The sequence below is a fragment of the Pleurodeles waltl genome, chromosome 1_1, assembly GCF_031143425.1.
Source record: "Pleurodeles waltl isolate 20211129_DDA chromosome 1_1, aPleWal1.hap1.20221129, whole genome shotgun sequence".
NCBI lineage: Eukaryota > Metazoa > Chordata > Amphibia > Caudata > Salamandridae > Pleurodeles > Pleurodeles waltl.
Window position 1 is genome coordinate 600621582 of NC_090436.1, and position 24455 is coordinate 600646036.

General features: G+C 42.0%; 1 protein-coding gene across 1 annotated transcript in view; it reads right to left on the reverse strand.

Moving 5' to 3' along the window:
- Positions 1 to 24455, reverse strand: part of FBXL17 (F-box and leucine rich repeat protein 17) — a 1470176-nt gene that overhangs the window by 914276 nt on the left and 531445 nt on the right. Inside the window, exon 6 of the mRNA XM_069226350.1 lies at positions 4359 to 4489. Coding sequence (XP_069082451.1) covers positions 4359 to 4489 — 131 coding nt within the window. The remainder of the gene's footprint in view (positions 1 to 4358; positions 4490 to 24455) is intronic.

Here is a 24455-nt window from a genome sequence, read left to right on the forward strand (position 1 = left end):
CTTTATCTTTTCTCCATATAAAATACATATACCATATTATTTGCAATATTTAACAAACATGTTTTCAGTAATGTTTTCAACCTGAAAAAAAGTTACAAATATACTAATTTAAATTATTTTTCTGTATTTATTTTAAATGCATAACTATATACAAAAAGTTAATGATAACAATTTAGATTTCAAGTGCAATAATTTTGACTTTCTTAAATTTTAATTATTTTTCTAAAGTTTATATGAATATAATACCCACATAAATTTAAAAATATTGATTTAATAATTACTGAAATTAAAGCAGAGTTAATTACAATTATTTTAATAATATTTTAATTAGAAGTAATTTTACATGGATTTTAGAGCCAAAAAAAGTTATTAAAATAGGTTTACCTAAAATAAAAATACAAGTTTTAAAATAATATTTTATAGATCAAATCTGTTTATTAATTTCCAATTATAAAACATCGCATAGAAACCACATCTCAGTGTGCCAATAGGCTCATAGCTAGCTTACTTCATGCAAAACAATAAGAAAAAAACAAGAAATATTAAATACAAAATACAACAGTATTTCCCCACGACTGGCTATTAGTGCAAAAGTCAAACAATCTCAGGCTCCTGTACAATATAATTAAAATAATATTTTAACATTAGATTAAATGTATTTATTTATATGTTAAATTACTTTAAATGATTTAGTTTAATTTAACCTAACTTCCTATGGGTTTTATTTTAAGTTGCGGCCTCCATTATTTGTTATGGGAGAGTATTGTAGTACCTGTGGCTGGCTACGTGTGGTGCTGGGCTTACTCTAGCTCTGAGCTGAGGTATATTTAGGTTAGTTTGGCTCCTTTTTGGCTGCAGTAAATGTAGAAGTGCAGTTTGTGAATAGGAATGGGCTTACTCTTTTGTGGGTGGATGCATGTCCCTCCCTAACACTCCCTTAACACTTCTTGCTCCCCCTTAACTCCTCCCGTTTATCAATAATTATTCTCCAATGTCTAGCTACTCCTCCCTGTCCCTCGTATATTTAATACAAAAATGTGTGCAGAGACTCTGCATTCAGGACGGAGATTTCCACATCATTTAGGTTTGTAAATAGCATTTTGTAATATTTTAGCAGTACTGTTGTAGTACTATTAAATGTACAACAAAATTCAGCTTGTGATTAGACTGCATAATTCTTTCTAAATTTGCAGTGCAACCTCCAATGCTTCTAGCCACCATATCTACCCAGGTCAGAGATTACTTTAACATTTCTCCTTAACCAGCCATAAAGTAAAGTATAATAAAAAGAAAATTTGGCAAAAATCAATAAGTCCTGCTTGTGTTTTAATTGCTGGCCTACATATTTATTTTATAAAAAAAAGGGTTGCAGTGGTGAAAAAAAAAGAAACAAAAAAAGAACTATTGCTTTCTATATAGAATGCATCTATGAGGTAAAGAATTTAATGTGTTAGGTTTCTGTGTACTTCTGAAGTGCAAAATAGTCCCTCATTTATTACAATGTAAGCCCCCCAGAGCGAATGGAATGATATATCAAGCATCCAACAGAATGAAGTGAGAGAGATCACTCCTGTGAAAGGAGTCAAAGCTCCCTCTACTTATATTACGAAGAATTAGTAAAAATAAATATGTAGACAGTTACACCATGATGTCATACTTAGAAAAATCTACTTTATTTTAGTAACAGAGCATATTCAATCATGGCATCCACCGAGAAAGTACTAGACAGGAAAAAGCTTCCAACGCGTAAAAAGAACAAATGATGATGTTATTTGCTCACGCTGGCTTTAAATATTTCATAACACCACTTAAATCATATTTATTAATCTTAGTATCAGACAATTAAGAAGCACAGAAATAAGCAATGTAAAGAGGCGGTTGGCGCAGCAGAGCGCACCATATAAATGACAACACTCATTCTCTCAACAAGGCTCCCTACACACACTTTTAATTTGTTCTCTCTGGCAACCCATTAACGCATGTACACTAATGAACGATGCCCATGGCAAACCTCATGGAAGTAATTCAATGAAAGTACACTTTGAAGGGCCAATTTATAAATCATATTTCCATGCACAAGCTGGCCTTACACAAAAATACTCAAATATATGCAAACGTTTTCTGGAACCAAAAGGGCTGATTAGATATAGTCGGGCATGCAGAGAGGTCACTTGCAAGCGTGGAAGTTCCACTGGGTATGCGATTATTTCTGAATCCGTAATGCCACCTAGAGGGAATTTTTTAGGGGAGGGTGGTTAGCGAAATGTAATGCCAATAGGAGGCAGATCTACAGTAACAACTTAGCAAGTATTCACTCATTTTGGTAACACCTTTGCCAAGCGGATCTAGACTTACAACTGAATGAACCAGTCTACCAGCATGTCCTTAACTCAAACTTGACAGGAAATAATTATGCCTTTTGATACTAGTTATTAAGGGAATACCTGAGGAATTTACACTGTCTTTCCCCAGAAATCATGTTGGTTAAGAACACTCCCATGTTTTTCAAAGACAAAAAAATTGCCAAATTAACGTCAAGAAGGCCACCTATATAAATAAATGTTTTATAACAGTGGTTCCCAACCTGTGGTCGGGGGACCCCCAGAAATCCGCGAAGCCTCCTCAGGGGGTCCGCGACTGCTTAGAAAATTAAATGATATAAACAGATTAGGTCCCCTGCTATCAGTAATGACTCAGTGGGGGGTCCCCGGATTCCAATAAAGTTTCAGTGGGGGTCCCCGGCTCAAGTAATGATAAAGTGGGGGTTCACAGAAGTCAAAAGGTTGGGAACCACTGTTTTATAAGGTAAAGAAGGATGCTCCAAGAGCCTTGCTGACAAATTTTAATTTTATATTAAATATTGATTAAATACATTTGTAATATATAGAAAAGCTCAGTGTTTGTAACGATTTTAAATAATTGTACAAATTAATTATTCTGATTCTGAAACAATCTACAGAGCTGGAAAGTGTATAAAACACCACAATTTGTGCAGAAGGAGTAAGGGGAAGAGAATATATTGCACCATGTGGTGAAAGATGAGCTGTACCAAACCACTCTTAACCTTGTGCACATAATTCACTGCCACATGGTTACAGAGCACAGATGTACGCCAGAATAGTAACATACTTTTGCCCCCTGACCTTAATGAAAACTGGATAGTTGTAAATCCTCAAAATCCCCAAGAGCACACACCGCAGAACTTTGAGGCGCTCCACTATCTCAAGGAGCAGATCACTATAGCAGAGGGTGACCTGTGAAACCACCATCAACAAATATGGAAGATAATGTGGCATTTCCTAGACTTGAAACCGCTCACTATGGCAGATTAAACTGTAGCAGACTTTACATAAAAAGATGATACAGTGCTTTCCTGCAGTATGCTTACGGACATTGCACTTACAAATACTCTGCTCAAGCAACTTCCCTGTATGTGGAACATAAGGTATTTGCATGACTGCCTCGCGACAAGGAGGGAGTGGAGAATCAGAACTGGTCTACGCATTGAGGGCAAGATTACAAGTGTTTCTTATGACCACCACACTCCCGGTGGAGGTCTGGACCTCTGCGGATGTGGTGTTCTGGACCACTGCAGATGTGGTGATCTGGACCACTGCAGATGTGGCAGTCTGAACCACCGAGGGGATGTGGAGGTTCAACCACCACATAATTGAACAGAACAGGTGCAGGTGGCCACAGGAGGACCCCTGCACTGCCCATGCACTTGGCATGGACAGTGCAGGGGTCCCCCTGCCCAGCACCATCGCAATTTAACATTGCGATGGTGCTGGTGCACCCTGCTCGCTACAGCATTGCCGCCTGCTCGATTACAAGCCGGAAACAATGCTGTTTCCTGCCTGCTGACCTAGCAGGAAACTGTTAATAACTCCAGGAGAGAGGTCACCACATAGGCGGCGGCCACCCTGTCTGGTGTTTGACAGAGGGATACTCAAAATGACCCCCTGAGTTTTGTTCATTATAACAAAATGTACCTGCCCCAAAGAAAACATTGGTCTTAGTAAACGGATACTCGCTTCTTAACAATAATGTCGCTCTCTTACTTTGTACCTGCTGCAAGCATTGCATTTACTTTTCTGTAGAGAGTACAAATAACCTAAATGTTCTAGGGGGCTGGTGCGTAATAGATTACGTTGAAAGCGTCGGGCCCGGGTGCATGGGAAAAGAAAGATTCATGACTTGGTTCGACTGTAAGAACACAACAAAAAGGTAAGCAGTACTAAGTGCACCATGAGAGCAAGAATGTTGAAAACATACATCATGTTGTTTTATACTGACAGCACAGCTTTCAATAGTGGTCATATCTTACGGTAGTGAAATGTTTCAATGCAATTTCTTACCTGTCATTGATACTCAAGTTCAAGCAAAGATTCAAGGAAGTAAGATTTTTGCATCTTTTGACTAATTCCATCACTGTACTATTATCCAGTTCAGTAATGTGACGCAAATCCAAGCTGGACAGGTTTTTCAGCTACAAGTAAAACCAAAAAATACAAGAAATAGTTGGAAAACTGCAATTCATTGTAAGTGAATACAAATCATCTTATAATCTTACACATCATCATCATTTATGTTACTTTGCACTATCGAAAGCATATGCTCTAAAAGGTTATTCATTAGTGTGGTGGTTCTATATGCAAATACCTTTCATGATGAGAAGATAAAAAGGTTACATGCACAGATTACCCATGACCCATCTCCTGTCACATCAACTCCCTCCTTTGATATTCATTTCCTTTTACGATTCCGAGCAAGAGGAACATAAATTATTTAATTACACATTGTATTTACAATACGATTGTATGGTTAAATCTCTTCACCCATGGAAAACGCTTTTTGGGCCTCCTTCGAAACGTAGCACTGTTTAACGTTTTTGCAAAAACAATCTATTTCTTGCTTAGTTATAATATACCTAAACTTTGACAGGTTAGTTTTTGTGCCGATACATTCCTAAATGGAAAACGTGATGGAAAATAGAGCAAATCATTTAACACCGCAAAAGTAACAAGAATTGCCTAAGGGAAAAGATCTGAGTTTAATGTGCTAGTATAGGTAGTATATTAGAGCTGGACACACGGGAGAACACCAGCAGGAGCAAAAAGAGAGGGATATAGCAAGGGCCACTAGAATTATGCAGCAGAAGATGGTCAAATTATGCGGCAGGGTTGAATAAATTATGCAGCAAGAAAAGGTAAATCATGAGGCATAATGAGGCACATTTTGTAACAGTATTACTTAATTAGTTGGTAATTTTTTAAGTTGGTAACACACTCTGGGCCATTGGTTGCATCTCATTAGTACCGGTTTAACACTCAAATATAGCAATAAGCAACAGAATATTCACCAGCCCAGCTTTACAAAGGGCCTGCCAATAAGCGGCAATATGTGTTGCTACATTTTTAGTAACTTTTGAACCGTTTGAGCTACAAACAAAATGTATTTTTTTGTTCAAATATGCAGATTATATGGCAGATGATGGATTACGTGGAAATGCGGCAAACCTATAATTATGAGAAGATTGCAGCAGCTGCCCAATTCCAGTGGCTCTAACTATAGCTGTAAGTTAAGTCCCTCCTGCAGTTCAATGCAAGCACTTAAGCAGTGGCACAATACACCTAAACAGCATGACAGATCCTGCCAAAGAACTTTAAAACAACCCTCATTTTTTTCACATGATACTTGATCCCACAAACAGATTTGTTGACCATGCGAGTGATAATTTTGTATTTGGATCACTGAGCAACATTAAAAAAAATGACTTTGTAATAACTTTTTTTCTGGCTAAATATTTGCACATATTGTAAACAAGCAATCCATGTCCTGTAACCTGAGTCCAATGAACATAGGCAAAGGCGGTGTGCAGCTGGTTTGGGTGTGAAAGGGCTGGCGCAGAGTCAGGTACAACTAACCCCACTGTGCATGGCTGAAGGGCCTGCCCGTTGTGAGTAGGACTCAAAAGAGCCTGGTTGCAAGGTATATGCAAAAGACTGAAGCCAGGAAGCCTGGCCTATGGTTAGCCTCAACTATGCATGAAAAAAAGACTGTGCACAGTGGGTTTTAGCGCAGGGATGGTTGAGTGTGGGGCCTGGCTACAGTCACACTGGGCAGTAAGCAATGGAGGTTGGGTTGAAAGACTTGCCACAGTGCATATCTAAATGCTTTATACAGTGGGTGTTACAAGCATGGTAGACTGAACCAAGGCCTGGTGCAGCAGGGACTGGCTGCACAGAGAGTTGGAAAAAGCTAGGATTTAAATCTCAGATTTATTGGAGAAAAAAACGAAGGGCCTCTTTAAGAGTCTGGCGGTGCACCGCTGGACTGCCATGGTAGCGGTCTTTCGAATGGTGTCAGGACAACGGTCCCAAGACCACCTGATTACAAGTTCCCTATGGGGCTGGTGTGACTGGCAGAAGGAGGCAGGGGGCAGCATAATGGAACTACTGCCTGCCATGATTCCTTACCTGTCCGCACAACGGGCGGACTGTGCTCATGCACCGCATCGTGCACGGGAAACAGTGCATCCCCAAACCCCAACATTTTTGTGGGGCCCCTGGCTCACCCTCTATGGGAATGTACCCCTTTGGGCCCATCCCTGTTTTGGGCCCCTTACCTGCCTGACCACCAATCTTTCCATGGCAGTGGAATCGCCATTGAAAGCTTGGCAGTCCTGGAGGTCGTAATGGCCATGGCGGTCCCAATGCCAGGATCTCCAACACTGACCGCCCCTTGTCATCACCGCCGCGGTCCCCGCCGCACTGACTAACTCGTAATCCAGTGGTCCGACTGCCAAAGTTGGGTCTGACGGAGCACCACCGTTACCAGGGCAGTTCACAGACCGCCAAACTCAAAATGAGGACTTAAGCCTTCTCCAACAAAAAGGGGTCTAACCTGTAATAGGCACTTAAACAGTATTAAATGAAAGCTGGGATATCCACAGCATTGGACTTGATTTTCCTACAATTCTAATTTAAAATCTACATCGAAAGGCATAACCTTAGATCAAGAATGCACTGCTGCTAATAAACCCTCCTCTCATAAAAATCTGAATGGTTATTAGATTCTTCTCTCTACTAACATACAAAAATATGCAATACATAACCCAAGAAACTATGGACTGCCATCAACTACCTAGAATCCAGCAAATCACAAAAACAGCTGGCTGGTTCGATAAAAATCATTCACTCTACCGAAGTTTATATAAAATATCACATTTGTTGAATGGCATAAATTGATCCAATTGGCACAAACAATGTACCATCATGGCAGACAGTGGAGCTGACCATTGCCACTCCTTTGTCACATATGTCAAAATGCTTATACATGGCGCTCCAGGTCACTGTGGTAAAGTTCACAGTACCTGCGAAATGGATCCAAAATTAGGAAGATGATTTCTGTTTGTTCAAGTGTTGCCCAATATATACTGAACATCTTGGACTACACAGATGTCATCATAAGCTACTTCTTCCTATAACAATTCGTACAAAAAAGATATTAAGTACCTTCATGCTCAGTTGCATCTATTCCTACACTGTTTGTAATAATCTTGCCTACGCACTGCATCAATTCTATCCTGCCCCCACAACTGAAGCATTTCAACTGTCTTTTCCCACATAAACAGAGCGACTATTAACATCTTTCCACTCATACACCCCCAAGGGCACTTAGGACCATGATGAAAACTGGAGTACTATGAAACTGAGTCAGGATTATACAACGCAATACATGCATACAGTGTAGCTACTTATTCCACAACTGGAAAGCGTTTTAAGCCTTAATTGATTTTAACATTGATGTCTTGAAGAGATCTCCACAAGGAGGAAACCAATAGGCCATTTTAACCAGATTGGAATTCAAATGGATTTTTTGGTGTGATTCCATTAGCAACAGACTAAACACCTCTGAGGTATGGAATGATATTCTATAACATGGGACTGATGTATCATTACTAGGAATCTCCTATTCTATATCTAGTCCCTTTGCGAGTAGATGCTTCCTACGTAATTAAGAAATTTAGTGCTGCTCATAAGGTGCAATTCTAATTATTGCTTTATATGAATAAGTTTCCTTGTTGGCCTTGCTTGAGTCAAGTGATGAACAATATTAACATTGTATGGATAATATTAATAGACATCACAGTGTAACTGCATTTAATGTGTTTAGCACAGAATAACCATCTCATCATATATCTACCCTCTCCTCCAACTATCACCCTGCCTGAATATGTGAATGATGTTTAACAATAAATTGAATTCATTGTAAACTATATACAAACTCTTTTTCCTCACTCGCAACCTCTGTTATTTATCTATTGAATGCTGCACTGTCTTGGCAGTCATTTTTATTAAGTTAGGTTATCTGATTTCATGTCTTCTATTGAATACTTTCAGCATAGCAAACAGATAGCCAATTTACATGGCTTTCTATATGCAGCTCATCTGGTGCTGTCACTGCTATCAGTACCTCCTGCCGTGATCATGTCACATATTTTGACATGCCCTGCCTTTTATTTTCCACCTCACAGTTTTGGGGTCCAGCTTGTTTGCTGCACACAATCTTCAGGTGCTGTTGGCAGTATATTTGGTCTATCTGGGCAGGAACTAAATCTCTCCCTTTTCACTTATTCTGCCTGGATGCACTCCAGGCACCGTATTACATAAAGTGCCTCGGAGGAGTAATGGGCATGTGTGTGTGTCCGAATTGAGCACCCTTAGGGTTCTTTGGTATTACAGAAGGGTCCACAGACACTTGTGCAGCCCCTTCTGTAATACTAACAGCATTGGCGCATGGAGTCTATGCAAATGAGGGAATCTCTTTGCCTCTGCTTTAATGGCACGGGTGCAAATTCAAAGAAGCTGTCAAAAGGCGCACTGAAAGTGTGCCACAAAAAGGTGACTACTGTCAGTGCGCCCCCAGATGGCAGCCCCCTGGAAGGGCCGAGGGGGGTGGGCAGTGAAGGGGGCCTCTAGACATCCCCTTGCAGGTGGGTGCAATTACTAACTGCACCCGCTTGCAAAGGAATCTCTAATCGCTCCTCAAAGTGCAGGCAGGTTGCCTCCTGCACAGTGGAACAAGGAGCAGCTTTGAGGCAGCCACTCCATATTTCACTTGAGTTCGTGGCTGTCCTGGGGGCAGAGCATTTTCTATAACAGAGTGCACATTCCCTGGTTGCGCACGGCGCACCTATTTAAAGGTGCACCATTGCACAAACAGGAAAACTGCGCCCTCTCTGTAATAAGGGCCCAGGTTATCTCACCGACCTAGACTGCTTTACCACTAGTAATCTGCTGGAAGTCTCACTCAACAACTGCCTTCTTATTAGTATTGACAAAGCAAAGGTGGGGAAATTGGTCATATACCTATTCCAGGGGTGAGTCAAAGAAACATTTTTTGGCACAGCAATGCTATAAAAGTACATGATTTAAACGTTTCCAGGCAATCATAATTAGAACAATTTCATTGCATCTTAAAAACATTAAAGAATGTAAAAACTCATAAAATTCCAGTAATTACAAAATGAAAAAAAAGCATTTGATGCCTAAGAGATATATAAGAAGATGGCATTTATGAGGAATATATCTTCCAAATGCTGAGTGCACCTCTAATAAAGTTAATGACTGCACTGCATTTTTCAGCCGAATCCAACTGGAGGTATTGAAAACCCAGCTTATGTGAAGTAAATTTCATAGGACGCAAAACTGGGAGAAGAAAATGAATGAGAAGTTACTTATACAATAAACAAAAAAGCATAAGGTGAATAGTGGATTGAGATGAGCAATTATCACAGGGGCGGAGGGGAAGACTCTCAAAGCATGTACCTTGTTGTGGAAACGCAAAAGAAAAATCTAATATATTCAAATGAAACCTGGTAAGAAAAAAATCTGAAATGAGAGTTCTCTACAAACATTAAATAGAACTCCAACTCGTAACCAGGATCTAATGCAAAATATCTGCCCACAGAGATCATCCTTAAGGTGTTGGTTAGACAAGAACTCTGACAATGGTCATAGAAAAGCGACTTTATCTGAGCTTTTGTCGCTGGGACTATTTACTTAGGATTATTATATCACTCAGGTAGCCCCGGGCTCATAAGGGTGTTCCCGATGTAAGATAAACCAGGGAATACCAGCAATCTTTTTCAAGGGCCAAAAAGTCAGTAATAATACTTTTTGTGAGGCCAAGCTCACTCAATGGCCATATTTTTGCCCAAAGCAAGAGGGTGGAAAGTCCCAATTGATCTTCAAGATAGGGAAAGCCAACCTCAGAGTGACATAAAAAAGTGGTGGGGCCGGCGGGGACTGATAATACTCTTTTAAGGAAGCTATTTTGTATTTTCTGGAGCGTGTTACAGTTACAATACCTCCACACACCTGAACTGTAGGAGGCTATTGAAATACATTTGGATTTGAACAGAACCAGCATTTCTTTTGTTGGCCTGTGTCCCAATGCGCCAGCAAAACAGAAGATCCCTGCAATGGCTCTTGAAAATGTAAGTGCTCTAAGTGTCAACAAAGATGCCCATTTAAGTTTTGGGTATAAAGGAGTGCCTGAACAATTAAAACTGTCAACCTTTAAAAGTTGGGACCCCTCTATATGATAGTTTTTTGATTTTGTACTTTGGGCCCACAAATTAAAATAAAAGACTTAGATCTGTTGCCCTTTAGGTCCAAAGCACTCAAATTATAAAGCCATCTAAGAACCGCTGAAGGCCGTTTGTAGTCCTGGATATAAGTACGGCATTGTCAGTGTAAAGGAGAGTGGGGCTGTGACGATTCCTCATCCTCGGAGTGTCTAGCCTCTTCTGGAGAAAATGTCCCTCAAAGCTGTTTATAGAGATTAAAAATAGAGACCTGGCTAAAAGACAGCCACGACGAACACCCTGTTAACAAGTTATAGAAGATGTAATGACACCAGTGGGCGAATAACGGATCTTTACCGAGGTGTCCAAATGCAGCCTGCATAAAGCGTAACTAGTGTTTTTAACCCCCCCCCCAATACCGTCTAAAATGTTCCACAGCTTTGGATCGGTTTAGCACTTGACAGATCCATAAAGGGGAAGTGCAAAGCAGTGTTCTTTACGTAAACATATTTACTCACGAAAAGGGAGATGTTGAGGCATTGATCTGTCATCCCAGTACCCTGTCTAAACCCATACTGAAGAGCTGAAATAATGTTATTTAACTCTGCCAGGCTTCCAGTCTCACCAAAAGTACCCTGCCTAAATCTTCATAGTTGAGTCCAACAGAGATACTGGATGATAACAGGCAGGGCTTGATCTATCCTCCTCCTTGAAACTAGGCTAGGCAGGATAGGCAGGGCTAGTGCCCAGTCAGTTGCTTCTTCCTCAGCCTTTGCGTTGCAGCTCTCAAGTGTCATCTTCTTCGTATGTCAGCAGGAATCTGAATTCCAGGTGCCAGGGCTTCCCCTAAATACTAGATTTAGGGGAATTTAGGGGCATGTAGGGTAGAAGCCAATGGGCTACTTACCCCTGGGGTCACTACGCCCCCTATAAGACTACTTCCTTTTTGAAGTGGGCATAACCCTGTGCCAGAGTTCCTAATTCTGCCAGCACCAATATGGCAGATTTGTAAATGTTGTGAACACATCAGACAGCTCAACTTAGGGGTGGGGCTGACCTGAGGGGAGGAACCACACCTCTCTGAATACTAAATTTCCTACCTGTCCAGGTGCCAAATGTGCCCCGGCGCAAGGGGTCGGTATGTCTCTTCAGAGGGAAGACAGATCTGCATACCAAGGATGGTGGACTTCTTAAAACCCCCTGCCTTGGAATGCAGATTTGCAGGTCATCTTTTATGGAGGGATGTATTAAACCCCCTTGCCAGAGCAGGCTTTGTTCTGTCTGCCCAAGAGCAAAGGCTCTCACCCGTAGGGGTCAGAAACCTGCCTGTTGGTGGCAGGCTAGTTAAAACTAGTCAGCTAGTACACGGGTAGAGAGTAGGTTTTCAGGGGCACCTCTAAGGTGCCCTGTGGGTGCATGTATTAATAAATCCATCACTGGCATCAGTGAGGGTTCATTAATACAAGACGTTTGATACCAAACATCGCTATTTTCAGTGAATCCATTATGTAGCTGGGGAACTCAAATTGACCAGTGTCCTGCATATGTACTTAAAACGGCTTCCCTGTTCACTCACTATGTCTGAGAATCGACAAAGACATAGCAGGGGCATGCTTGCTCTTGCAGATATGTTCTCACATGTAAGACAATGCACCCTGCCTTAGGGCTATAAGGCCTGTTGCAGGGGTGACTTACATATATTGCATGCAGTGCTAGGGGACATGGCACACAGGCTAGGGGACATGTCGTGTTTTCACTTTTAGCTGCACCAAAACATGTAGCCTGAAATGGTAGTCTGCCTGTGCTAAGTGAGTGGTCCCTGAGGGTGGCACAATACGAGCTGCAGCCCTTGGGGACCCTCTTTAGTACCCATGCCCTAGCTACCAGGGGTACCATTTACTAGGGAATTACAGGGGTGCCAATGGTATGGCCTATTGAGAAACAATTGCACATTTTAGGGAATGAGATCTGGCAGCAGGGACCTAGTTAGCAGGAACCCAGTGTACTTTCAGTCAAAAAAGCAGTAAAAAGTGTAGGTGACCCTGTAAAAAAGGGGATCTTTCCTACAGGGACGAGTTATTGCAGCACAAAAAACATTTGTAAGGAGCAGGGCCCATAAATCTATATTTTCTTTAAACAGGTCCATGGGAACACCATCCACGCTGGGGCTTTACTGCTTTTGCTCGTTTTGATAGCCGAGACTACATCATCTGTTGCTATAGTTAGACTAAAACCTCTGGTGCTTTCCTTATCACCAGTGAACATAACCCAAGGCCCACCTCCAAATAAGGTTCAGTCTTGAAGTTAAAAACTGAAGAAAAATAAGAGAGAAAAATGACAAGATTAAACAATCAGTATTAATCTTAATCCCTAATAAAACCAAAGACCAATTAACCACCTCGCAAAATAATTTAGCATCCTTTAATTCCCCCACCGGAAGATCAGCCCATGCTGATTCTTTAAGTTCAGTTTTCCTGTCCTTGAGTGTGGCTTTATACACTGATCTGGTTGATTTAATGGTGTCCTTATTCCTTGGATAGGCTTTTAAAGCCAACTTCAGGTCCCGATGGGCCGTAGGGGTAAGTCATTTTTTCAATCACAATTCCTTGATGTGCTGACCAACAGTTTCCTCAACCACATCATATTTTGTGTCCTTCAGTTTCAGCTCAGGAGCGCTCATACTTGATCGCTAGTCCTGAAGATGACCGTTAAATCATGCAAGAGAATTAAACAAGATGAGTAATATACAACTGGACTTAAATGACAACATTTATTTCAAAGTTTTTCTGAGTTAAGAGTTATTTCTTTTACCTGTATACACGTCAGACCTTGGCATTTGCTGCACTGTGTAATCACTTTTTTTTTTTTTTTAGCATTCCACTGTTGCTAGTGAATACTTTAACATATTTATTGAAGTATGTGTATTTAACACACAATTCTTGGCCAAGCTATTTTGCATGTTGACTTTAGTACACATGTGGATGAGTGATACATCCACCAAACTGATTAATAATTGGCTAAGTAACTCCACAGTGAGCCACTGCCATTTGTACCATTGTTAATTACCTTTGGTTCATTATTGGTATACTGAGTAACACTCTGGTTCATTCACAATGGAGGCATAGGGGCACCATCAAAGTGTAGTAAGCAGGCTTAGGGTCTTACTTGAGCTGTGGTGAACCACCAGAAACCCTTTAGGAAGGGAGAAATTGTTGACATCCTAAATCCCTCAGGGAAGTTAATGGTGCCAGGAAAAGCTGGGCACCTTACCAAACCACTCCTGGGTTTAAGCATTAACGAAGGCCATGGGAGTTGTGAACCCTGTGTCTTGAGTCCTGATTGGTTGACAGGCAATCTGGTGTAAGTGTAAAAAATGGTTTGCATGTCTATTTAAAGGTAATGGTGAAGATAAATATCAAAGTCAATAGGTCTAGCTTACTGATAATAGCTGCTTGATAAAACCATAGATGTTTGGTTTTTAGTGAATGTAAGTAACTTGTATTTCTAAAAGGCACACAAATTATTTTATCACTGTGAACACTATAAACAAGCCAATTAGCCTGATTTTTTTAATTATGCATATCTTTGTATGTTTGGCTATAGGCATACAAAGGATGAAATTGCTGTTTTACAGACTATGGCCTGCTGGAGCATTAACGGTCAAAGGTATCTCAAAACTATCTGGACTAGTTTAGATATAGGGGTCTACTTGCACACTGTGATCTTTCTATAGTGTTTTTGACTTGCACCTCAGTTAATGTGTGAAGTCCCTTTAGGGGGGCTTCCAATTGTTATTTCCAATTGCTATTTTGTAAATATTTGTACTATAGTAATTTTCAATTTTAAAAGAAAAATCACTGACTGGACAATGCGTTACTGAGCGTTATTTGGATGCATTGCTGTTTTCTGAGCACTTCCCTGAGTACGCCTTGGACTGCTCTGCCTTACTACGATGAAATTCAAGTTCCTTAAAAGGGCACTTTCAAATGGACCATTAAGTTCTGACTTCCCAGGGACTTCCTGAACTTAATTTTTCACAATGGGGTGCAGGAAAAGGGGGTGTCCCCAAATGTTAAATATTTTCACTGTGCATAAATAATAAGAAACATTTTGAAGTTTAAAAGGGCAAATGCAATTCTGAGTTTCAATTATGCATCCTTTGTTTTTTAATGATTACAGTAGCAAGGTGGCAGTTTTATGTGGTATGACTGGGGAGACTTACTATTTAATACTAGCATGTTACCTAGGAGGCGAACTCAGGTTCACACCAGTAAACCTTAGCTCAGTCCTGGTAGTGTGGCAAAGAGCAGTTAGGCTACTTAGAGGAACATGTGTAAAGCAGTTCACAATACCAACATGGACGATAAATAAATGACATGACTAGGAAATAATCCAACACCAATTTAGAAAAATAAAGCTTACTTTTATATAAATTTAGACACCAAAATGAACTTTTTTTCTTAAATATAACCGGAGTTATGAATTTTGGAAGCTATGAAAAATAGATACAATTCTTGTTGTCAAACAGTTACCACTAAAATCAATGGGGGGTGGGGGGGAAACAAAGAGTGCATTCAGGCACTTGCAGGGTGAGTTCCATGAAATCCACTTGGACTCAATAGTTTTGTGGGCACCTAGACCAAGTCTCAACAGATAGTTTCCTTTCACCTTGACCAGGGAGTCCTGGTGCAGAGGTGGTCTAGCTATCCTAGGTGCTGATGGGGTTTGCTGCAGCTGTCAAGTTGCACAACTTGACGCAAGGATACTTTGGGGTAGATTCACACTCTATCCTTTGGATGTATAGGTCTTTGGGTGCCCACAATCAGGAGTCAACAGTTGGAACTTTGCCATCAAGTGTAGTGGCTCCGGGTACAAAGGTGCCTTTCTAGCTGTCGGTCATGGGGCTGGTTGCGCCAAAAATGTCAGCTTCTCCTCTTGAGGTCACTCTCTTCAGGATGCAGGATATCAGGAGAGGGGCCTTTGCTGACCTTCAGTCTCTAAGCTGGGATCTGCTCTGGAGTTGGTGATGTCCAAGAAACTGTCAGTTTCTGGGCTGGCGACAGACAAGCATTGGCAGCAGCAAAGGTGGTCCGCAGGTACTTCGACAGCTGGAGGTCGTCTGAAAGGGAGTAACAGCTCAAAACTTGAAGAGTGCCTCGCTACCACTCCCAGAGTGCAGGACACCAAGTTTCTTTGGGCTCACTTACGAGGGGCCCATCGGGTTGCACTTCTTCATTCACATCATAGTGTTACTTCTGCGGGTGCAGGTGACTGGTACCACCAGTCACTGGAGTCTGTCTTGGTTTCTCGGTGTCCACTGTCATCTTGCTGGGACCAACAAGCTTTCACCACTGGCATATGTCTACCACACAGTTCCAGCAATAGTATCCTTAGGGCACTTAAGTGTCCTCTCTTTGCACTCGGGCTGGATTCTAGGTCCTGTTGTCTGTGATGGTATCTTCTTTGTACCTCTTCTGAGTTGCAAGTCAGAACTGGGGTTCTGGTGTCAGGGGGCACTGAGGGTGAGTGGCAAATGGCCTCAGGTCCCTGCGGCAAGTCCATCCCTCATGTGACCACTTCCTGGGGGAGTGAGTCGATTTCCTATCCAGAATCCACTAAACCTAAGAATTGTCAAGATGGCAGAACCTTCTCTCGGCTCTACAGACCTCCTAGCCCACCCTAAAGGTGTGGCTAGCCTTTAGGAGGTGTACACCTCCTGCCCAGCTAATTTTCCCAACTCTCCAGTTGGACAGGGCGTGAAGGGCTTTGTCCTCGAGAGGGGGACAAGGAATTACATATCAAGGGCGGTGGAAGCCCTTGAGGCTCACCGCCTTGATTAACTTCACACTAGCCAGCCTGGGAGGGAGGAGATGAGACCTCCTGCCTGTCCAGGCCTTTTCGCTCCCTCCTGAGGAAGTGCTAGCACAATTAGCAGGGGGGCAGACTCTTGTCTGTGGCAACAGAGGCTCAGGAGAGCCCACCAAAACAGGGGAGAGCTTGGTAACTTGGTGTGCACCCTCTAATGAGGCCACCAGGGTACATGCTATTTAATCCTGGGCATGGGCATCGTGCTCAGGGTTAAAAAACAAGGTGTTTGATACTAAACACAGGGGGACTAGTCCAGCCTAGGTATCAGTCTAGGTATCAGTCCATGTTATCCTATGGACCGCTAGTTACTCATGGTACCAATATGTTTTAAATGCATTATGCATATATGTCCACACTCACAGCACAGTGTACCATGTCTCATGTGCTATAGGAGGCCTGACTGACCTGTCTATGGGCGGTAAACAGACTCCGCCTGCACTTGGTGTGGGCAGAGTCTAACTTGAGCAGCAGGCTTCTTGTGCAGCCTGAAATAGCAGCTCTGCAGGCTCACTTTTACTGGGGTCACACAGGGTGGCACAATCAGTGCTGTAGCCCTGGTGCCCCCTTACCATCCCTGCCCTTGGTGCCACTGGTACCAATTACTAAGGACTAGGGGTGGTAAAGTCTCTGCCAATTAGGCCTATGCAACTCAAAGTACAGTTTAAGTAAAACAGCACTGGTGTTGAGGCCTGATTGGCAGGCCTCACAGCACACTTACAGGTCAAAAGCAACAGCATCATGCAGCAAAAAGTGGGAGGTGACCATTCAAAAAGGGCACATTACAACAATTACACATGAGTACTCAAGGGAACTTGCAACATTTGCAGGTTTCGAACAGAACTATTGGAATTCCAGAGCAGTGGTAAATTCATGCAGAATTTTGGTGTAAGCCACAATTGCCAGTGCAGTAGGGCTAGATCCATGTTAATATTTCAGAAAATCTACATAAGCTAACTGTGCATATATTTAATATTAATATAGCTAATTTACTCGGGTGTAATCTAACTAGTGTACATTTTCGTCGTCCACCTGACAGTTTGGTGACTCAAGCCCTTAATGACCAAATAGTTGTCAGTTGATTATGTTAACTTGAAGTCACACAACTGAACAACTATATATTTCCGTTTCACTGCTTTTAGTTGAATAGTGAATAGCTGAATATAATTCTCTTGTGTGCACCTCTGGTACTAAATTAACACAAAAGCCCTAACAGTGAGTCGGAGCTCCTTCTGAAGGTTGCTGCCTCTCAATAATAGGCAAGATCGAATTTTCTAAAATAGTTGTACTACGGAGACGTTTATACAACTCACTTAATCATATGCCATACTTAAAGAAAGTTATAAAGTACAAGTGAGTGTGGCAGAGACTACAGCTGAAAACAGTAACATGAATGGCACATACCCCTAGTTAATGCACATAGCAAAATCTGCTAGGTGAGATGCTTCAAAAATGTAGTATATGCTACTGGCCAACCATTTTGGTCCATTCAATTGCGCTGGTATTACAAGTCAGTCTGAATTAGGCAAGAAACTTACATATATAAGATATGTATATAATTACAGGGAGAGGTGAGACTTTATCAGTTGCAAAAAAGACACATGATATCCTGGTAGTACAATTTATAGAACACTTTTCATTCACGGGATGAGTACAGCTAATCAGAGAATGCAAACTGGAAGAGCCTCCTTGTCATGCAATGCTTCATTAGATATTGACCCCTAGGAAGAAAGACGAAACTCATGATCCTGCTATAAAGTGCTGTAAAGGAAACCTTGGAATTCTGCTCCCAACAATTAAATGTGGGTCAGTGAAAAATTTGCCCAGTAAAACAGCATTAGCAAATGGCTGCAGTACAGCCCAGCCCAGGCCCATGGCCCTCATCTCACCCACTTTCCAAGGCCTGGGGAAGAAGAGGAAGTAAAGCTCTTGCCTGCCAGGAAACATCTTACCCTTCCCTTTCACACCCTTCCATCCACTCAGTCTTTGCACGGGCCTCCTTGCGCATATTTACCACTTACTAAGAGCAGATGGTATTTGTGCAACTTTAATAAGAGGAATTATGTTGGGAAAGGGTCACTGGCATTCTGAGCAATAATTATGCGGGTTGTAATAGCCGACACTAAATCAGCCAGACCTTGCCTATAAACGGCCAACATGAAACGTTCTAGTTCTTTTGTTATTCAATTATTTGCAACATGCAGTACATATACCATGTGTACTTAATTTGTCAAATGAGTCAAAAAGCATGCACTGCACAATGCTGTGTTTATTGTTTTACTTAAAAATAGGAATGAAGACTAATAAAAAAATAGGTAGGTAGCCGAGCAAAAACAAGAAACCAATCTTGTTTCAGAAGGCGTCCTCACTAGAAATCTCTATTACTTTAGCAAATGATCCACAATAGGGGCTAAAAGCAGGAAGTGTGACTCTAAATTACATGACTAATCTGAAATGAATTATCTCTATTACTGGCTCCCTAGCTCCAGATTTTGTCTCCCCATGCTAAATAAAGCCTTTCTAATCCAGGTTAGGTAGGAATATCATAAAAACCAACTATTAATACCATAAGAAATTAACGTCTTGGCACCAAAGCGTAATGCAGTGATGGGCTAAATGAGTCCCTTTCCGAAATCTGACTTTAAGCGACAGCTGTCTGTAAAGGACATTGTGGATAGACTCAAATGTGCAAGAACAGATACCTTAACTCCAGACTCCTTGAAACCTCTTAAAAATTCCTAGACCTATGTTCAGCTAACCTAAAACACAACACAGGCTTGACACCACACAACTCCAGGTGGAGAATTTAATTTACTATTAGAAAGTAATCAGTAGTAGCTACTCAGCTGTGCATAGTCTCGATTGGAAGTATGAAGAACAGATCAGGTAAATCTTAAAACTATACAGCAGTGCAGCTAGCCCTAACATGCTTACTTGACAGAAGAAGCCCATTATCAGAGTAATGATGCAGAAGAAAAAAGAAATGGATGACCAACTTATATGTCCGGCAGCTATTTGACAGTGCGCCTGATTTTATAAAAGCGAAGGAGGGCAGCGTGTGAAGCTGTTGCAATTTTTGCACAGTGGCTTTTGCAAAATTAAAAAACTGATAAAAATCAATCAGATCAAGTGTTGCAGTTCTCTAATCAGTATATTCAAAGGTTTTATTAAATGAAAGCTGGGGTCGATTCCAACATTCACCTCGGCTAATACAACCCTCCAAAAGAAAGAGAAATGCAGATGCCAAGTAATGGAGCCATGTTTCAGTGAATTTCAGAATATGAATGACTTGAATTGAGGAACACACAACTGGGTGCAAATCAAATCGAAATGTAAATTACACAGTCTTTCATAAATGCGCTCAAATCACAGATGGTATCTGGAATCCAAGATGGGTTCACAGAAAAGGCACCCAATTTAGAAACGCAATAAACCGCGCTGAAGGCTCCTGACAATCTGCTAACACTGTCCGTCTAAAAGCGCATGTTTTAAGGGTGCTAACTGTGCAAGTAACTGCTTGTGTGAATTTTAAACGCGCTTTGCTAAGGTTAAAACATCTACAAACAACACTGCCCTTCTGCCTGGAGTACAACTCATTCAATCCGGTTTCTCATCTCTAGGGTCAGAAAACGTGGTAAATAAAGTCTTAGAGCTTAGAAAATGTGACTTCACACAGAAAACTGGCTTTTTGCCATTCAGTCAGTTAGCTAAGGAGTATAGCAGGGTCTCTTATCCGATACTTTCAAAGGCCTAAAGTTTGGGGAAATGCCGTTGATATGGGGATGATGCAATAAATTGCACTCTTTCCTTTAGTGCTTAAGTTGAGCCAGTAGCTGCAGGTGGGGCCCACCGGCGCTCATTTTTGGGGTATAGCACATATTTTTCCTTGTGATCCAGAACATGAGAGAGCATCAATAAAGAGTGATAAAAGAGGCAGAGAAAGAGAAGAAAAATCGTGACAAATAGAGAAAACAGGGATAAAAAACAACCTGCAAGGGTGAGCTGAAAGGCCAGGATGTGTCTGTTAGCGAATTAAACAAGCATTTGCAATGCAATGAGTCTTGCGGTTGCTTGAGTTAGAGCTATTAACGTTGTAAACTCCTAACTGGACTTTTCTTGCAACATAAATTGAAAATGAAAAGAAAAACAGTTGACATAAGCAAGCCAATTCAAAGCGCTAGGACTGCCATGAGTGAGAAGGAAAGACACAAAAGGAAAAAGAAGTTTGCTCCCATGCAAACGTATTGGCAATCGTGCAATTATCCATGTAACAGGGTAGATGGGCAAGGCAGTAACAAAACCGCCCCCAGGAGGGACAAACGTAAAGCATTTACCAATGATAACAAAGGATTTTGAAAGGCAAGGCCATGAACGAGTGATAGTGATGGGTGTGCGGTGGGCGTGGCTAAAAGCCCACTGATAGATTACAACACGTCAGATCGCTTGCGCGCTCGATCTAAAAAGCATGAGATGGATTCAGGACTATACAGCCTTGGGTTTAAGCACCATGACCTTCAATAGTGACGGCCGCGGGCTTACGAATGGGTCCGGCATTTATTTGTTTACAAATTAAGCAGTCTTTCCCCTTACTCCCCTAGCAGCTTTAATAGGGCAGCATGTAACACACTGTGCTCTGTGAAGCATGACAGGGTCCTCCTTAGTAATTGATGTTTCTGTCTGCAAAAGAGAAGGAACGAAGAAAACTTGTTTTATAAAGTATCTGAATTGTGTCACACAACTACTCGAACATAAATTTTATTGTGTGTGCGCAGTAGCAATTCCACTGATACTGCATTGAGGGTGCTGTTCATGATTTGTCTCTAGAGGACACATTTATTTCTGCCTTCAGAATGAGTTTCAGTGGAAATCAGCTAGCAAGATGGCATATTCTTGGGCGCGATTGAATAGTGCTTATTAGCAAAAAACATAATGCAACATTTTTCTCACCCTGCGCCCATACCTATAGGAAGAACTGCCTACTAGATTTTTCTAATACGTTAACTCAATTGAACTAAGAAATTTGTTCCACTCTTTTAAATAGTCTTCCAGGTAAAATTCTAAGCCTTCCCTTCTCCATCATGAAACAGAAAATGTTCAGTCCCAACAGTTTTGTTGATCAAACACAATGACCAATATCTCAAAGACATTACGAAAGAGGCCCAGCTAAAAACACTACCACAGGATGAATAGGAAAAAGGATTTTCCTCTTAGAAAAACTCTCACCCACAAGGTGGCATGCTTCATCATTGAGTTTCTTCCCATTGTATTACGGAGCGGGGCGTGCTACGACTTACGGGATACGTGGGAGCACTGATGTAGTCTTGTCAATATGAATCACAGGAGGGATAGGAGTGGTGGGGTCTTGGGTGAGTTAAAAATACCTTTCTCCTAGTAGTTCCAATGATTTAATAGATCTCTTGGAGGCAGTATGATTAAAAAGAGGCTGCGGAAGTGGGGGATGTAATGTACCAGACTTCCTAGTCTACATGTTTCGGAGCCTTACCCATAGGTTCCTCTCCAGGACCGAGATGGACTACCTGGTGCCACTCCTTGTTTGACTACCTCTAATGAAAGAATAACTAATACATGCTCTGTGATGTGGTGCAATTCACCATACTTTTGGGCCACAACTAAAATGTCAACCCATTTCAAAGAGAAAGCGCACACAGTGGAGGATTACCAGTGGGTTATCCTAGAACCCCATAAAGAGATTAATTGTGAGTCTACACTGTTTGAAAAAGAACAACGATGGGTTTATAAGTTTCACACACACCAATTTGACCTCAATGAGAACATACTGTGGAGCCAGCTGACGAAGTATTAACAACACATTAATCATTAGTTGGATATACATCTCCTGACATGAATGGTACACCTAGGCAGTGCAGAAGGTCCTATGTACATCTCATTCCTTTACATTCCATAGTGTCACAAAGAGCAAACCCTCAACAATAAATATAACCCCCTAACATATACGTCGCCATCACAGTAAGAAGGGAACTAGCAACCCTTTGTTAAACACAAGAAAGAAACTCCCAAATAATTATAAAAATGATATGGGAATCCCCAGTTCTGCCTCTGTAAGCCATGGAGCCCCAATGACTTCCATGCAATTACAGGCACCTACAAGGGATACCTACTTTTAGGGTCCTCACGCACCCCCCTTTGTTCTACGGTAGGCCGCCATCTTGGGGAAGTTAGCGGTCTAGTGCTGCACGCTTTAGCATGCCGAGATGCAAGAGCTGCTACGCATTTAAACTCTGCTCCCATGTAAGCATTCAAGTTTCAGACCCCGGGGAGGTGAGCATTAGGTACAGAGCAGGAGTGTCGCTTTAAGGAAGTAAGTGCCTTTTAGACTAGGGGCCAAGCCGCCAGGTCGCAGGCACCGAAGACAGGTGTGGGCCAGATCGGACCGGTCAGGGGCAGTGGTCACCTCTTTTGAATTTCCCTCTTTTCTATTGCGGCGGGGTCACCCGGGCGGTCGTCAGGGGCGGCAGGACAGGTTACGTAGTGGGCAAGGTTGCCCAGATTACACATTGCTGCATGGGCCCCCCCTGATGCTGCCCTGTGCCTGCTCAAGCAATGGAGTGCTTCCTTCACCTGCTCTTCTAGCTGTTTGAGGATCGCCTCCCGGGGGCTTCGGATGCGGCGCTAGACGAAGGGCCTTTTACTTCCTTTTGCCTGGAGGTACTGCTCGTGGCTGCATCGAGGCCCTCCTGGGGGTGGCCGGTGATGGAGCAAAGGTGAGGTACAAACTATGCCCTGCATTACAACATGTCATTTGTGATGCGCCAGATGGAGGATATGTGCTACATTGTGCCATCCCATACGGGGATCCGAGGTGCTTCCGGGTATGAAAACATATATTGTGCATGGAGCACAATGAGCCAAAGTAGCAGCTATGTGGTTTGGGTACCCACAGCGATGATATCGGTACATAGCAGGTGAGAAGCTCCCTGTGGGAGCATGTCAACAGTGTCTGTGTGTAGGTCTGTCAGAATGGGGTCCCTGCTACTGGCAAGGGGATTTTTGCATAGTCCCAATGCATCTTCTCTGCGCAGCGCCACTCCCTCAACCTGTGCCCAATTTGTGAGGGAAAGCACAAATGCTATGTTGTGTGGTGGGTCTGGGAATTTCCATCTGCGAGTAAGTAGGCATTTTGCAAGTATTAGCCCAGGTCTATGATGCGAGACATAACTTTATATTTCTTACTTCTGTGGTATAAACTGAGGATACGGACCTCCCATGTGTTAGGTAGTGTTCTAACTGTGCAGTGTGCTAAGCAGCATGTTATCTTTTCCCACTATTCTATTAGATTAGGGCAGGCCCAAAGCATGTGCACTATATCCGCGCCTACCTGCTGGCAGTGTAAATTATCCATTTATGATGCAGGGAGTAAAGTATGCCCTATGCACTATATATAATTGAATTAATCAGAATTGTGTATTGTACGTTATCTGAATGGGCCTTTCTAAGAAAACAATAGTGCAGTCCATTCCTTTTAGGAGCAGGGTCGATTTAGTTTGGTATCCCATCGCTTGCGTAGAGTTGCGAGCATCGGAGCTGTGTGTGTCCATAGTGAGCTAGCCAGCCAGCACACCAGATGTCTCCCGTGCCCTTAATATGAATATATTATAGAGTAAGATGCTTTTGGGGTTCAGTGGTGAGGTGTCCCCATTTACGTCAGAGTTCTCCTATTAGTGACACATGCAGAAAAAAGTATTCAGTAGAGACCAGTCTCTTTCATTAGTGCGTCATATGACATGAGCGTTCCATCTTTATAAAGGTCACCTAATGACTGGACTCCTGCCACAGCAGGGGTGTGGAATTTTTTTAAATATCTACTTGTCCAGGGGACAGGTTGCTTCTCAAATCTACTTGTCCTATAAAATGATCTACTTGTCCCTTTGGTGCCATGTAGTGTGGCGCCAAATTATGCCAGAAATCTCATTATGTAAGAGCTCTGATTATAACCTCTCTGATATGCCAGGGCTAC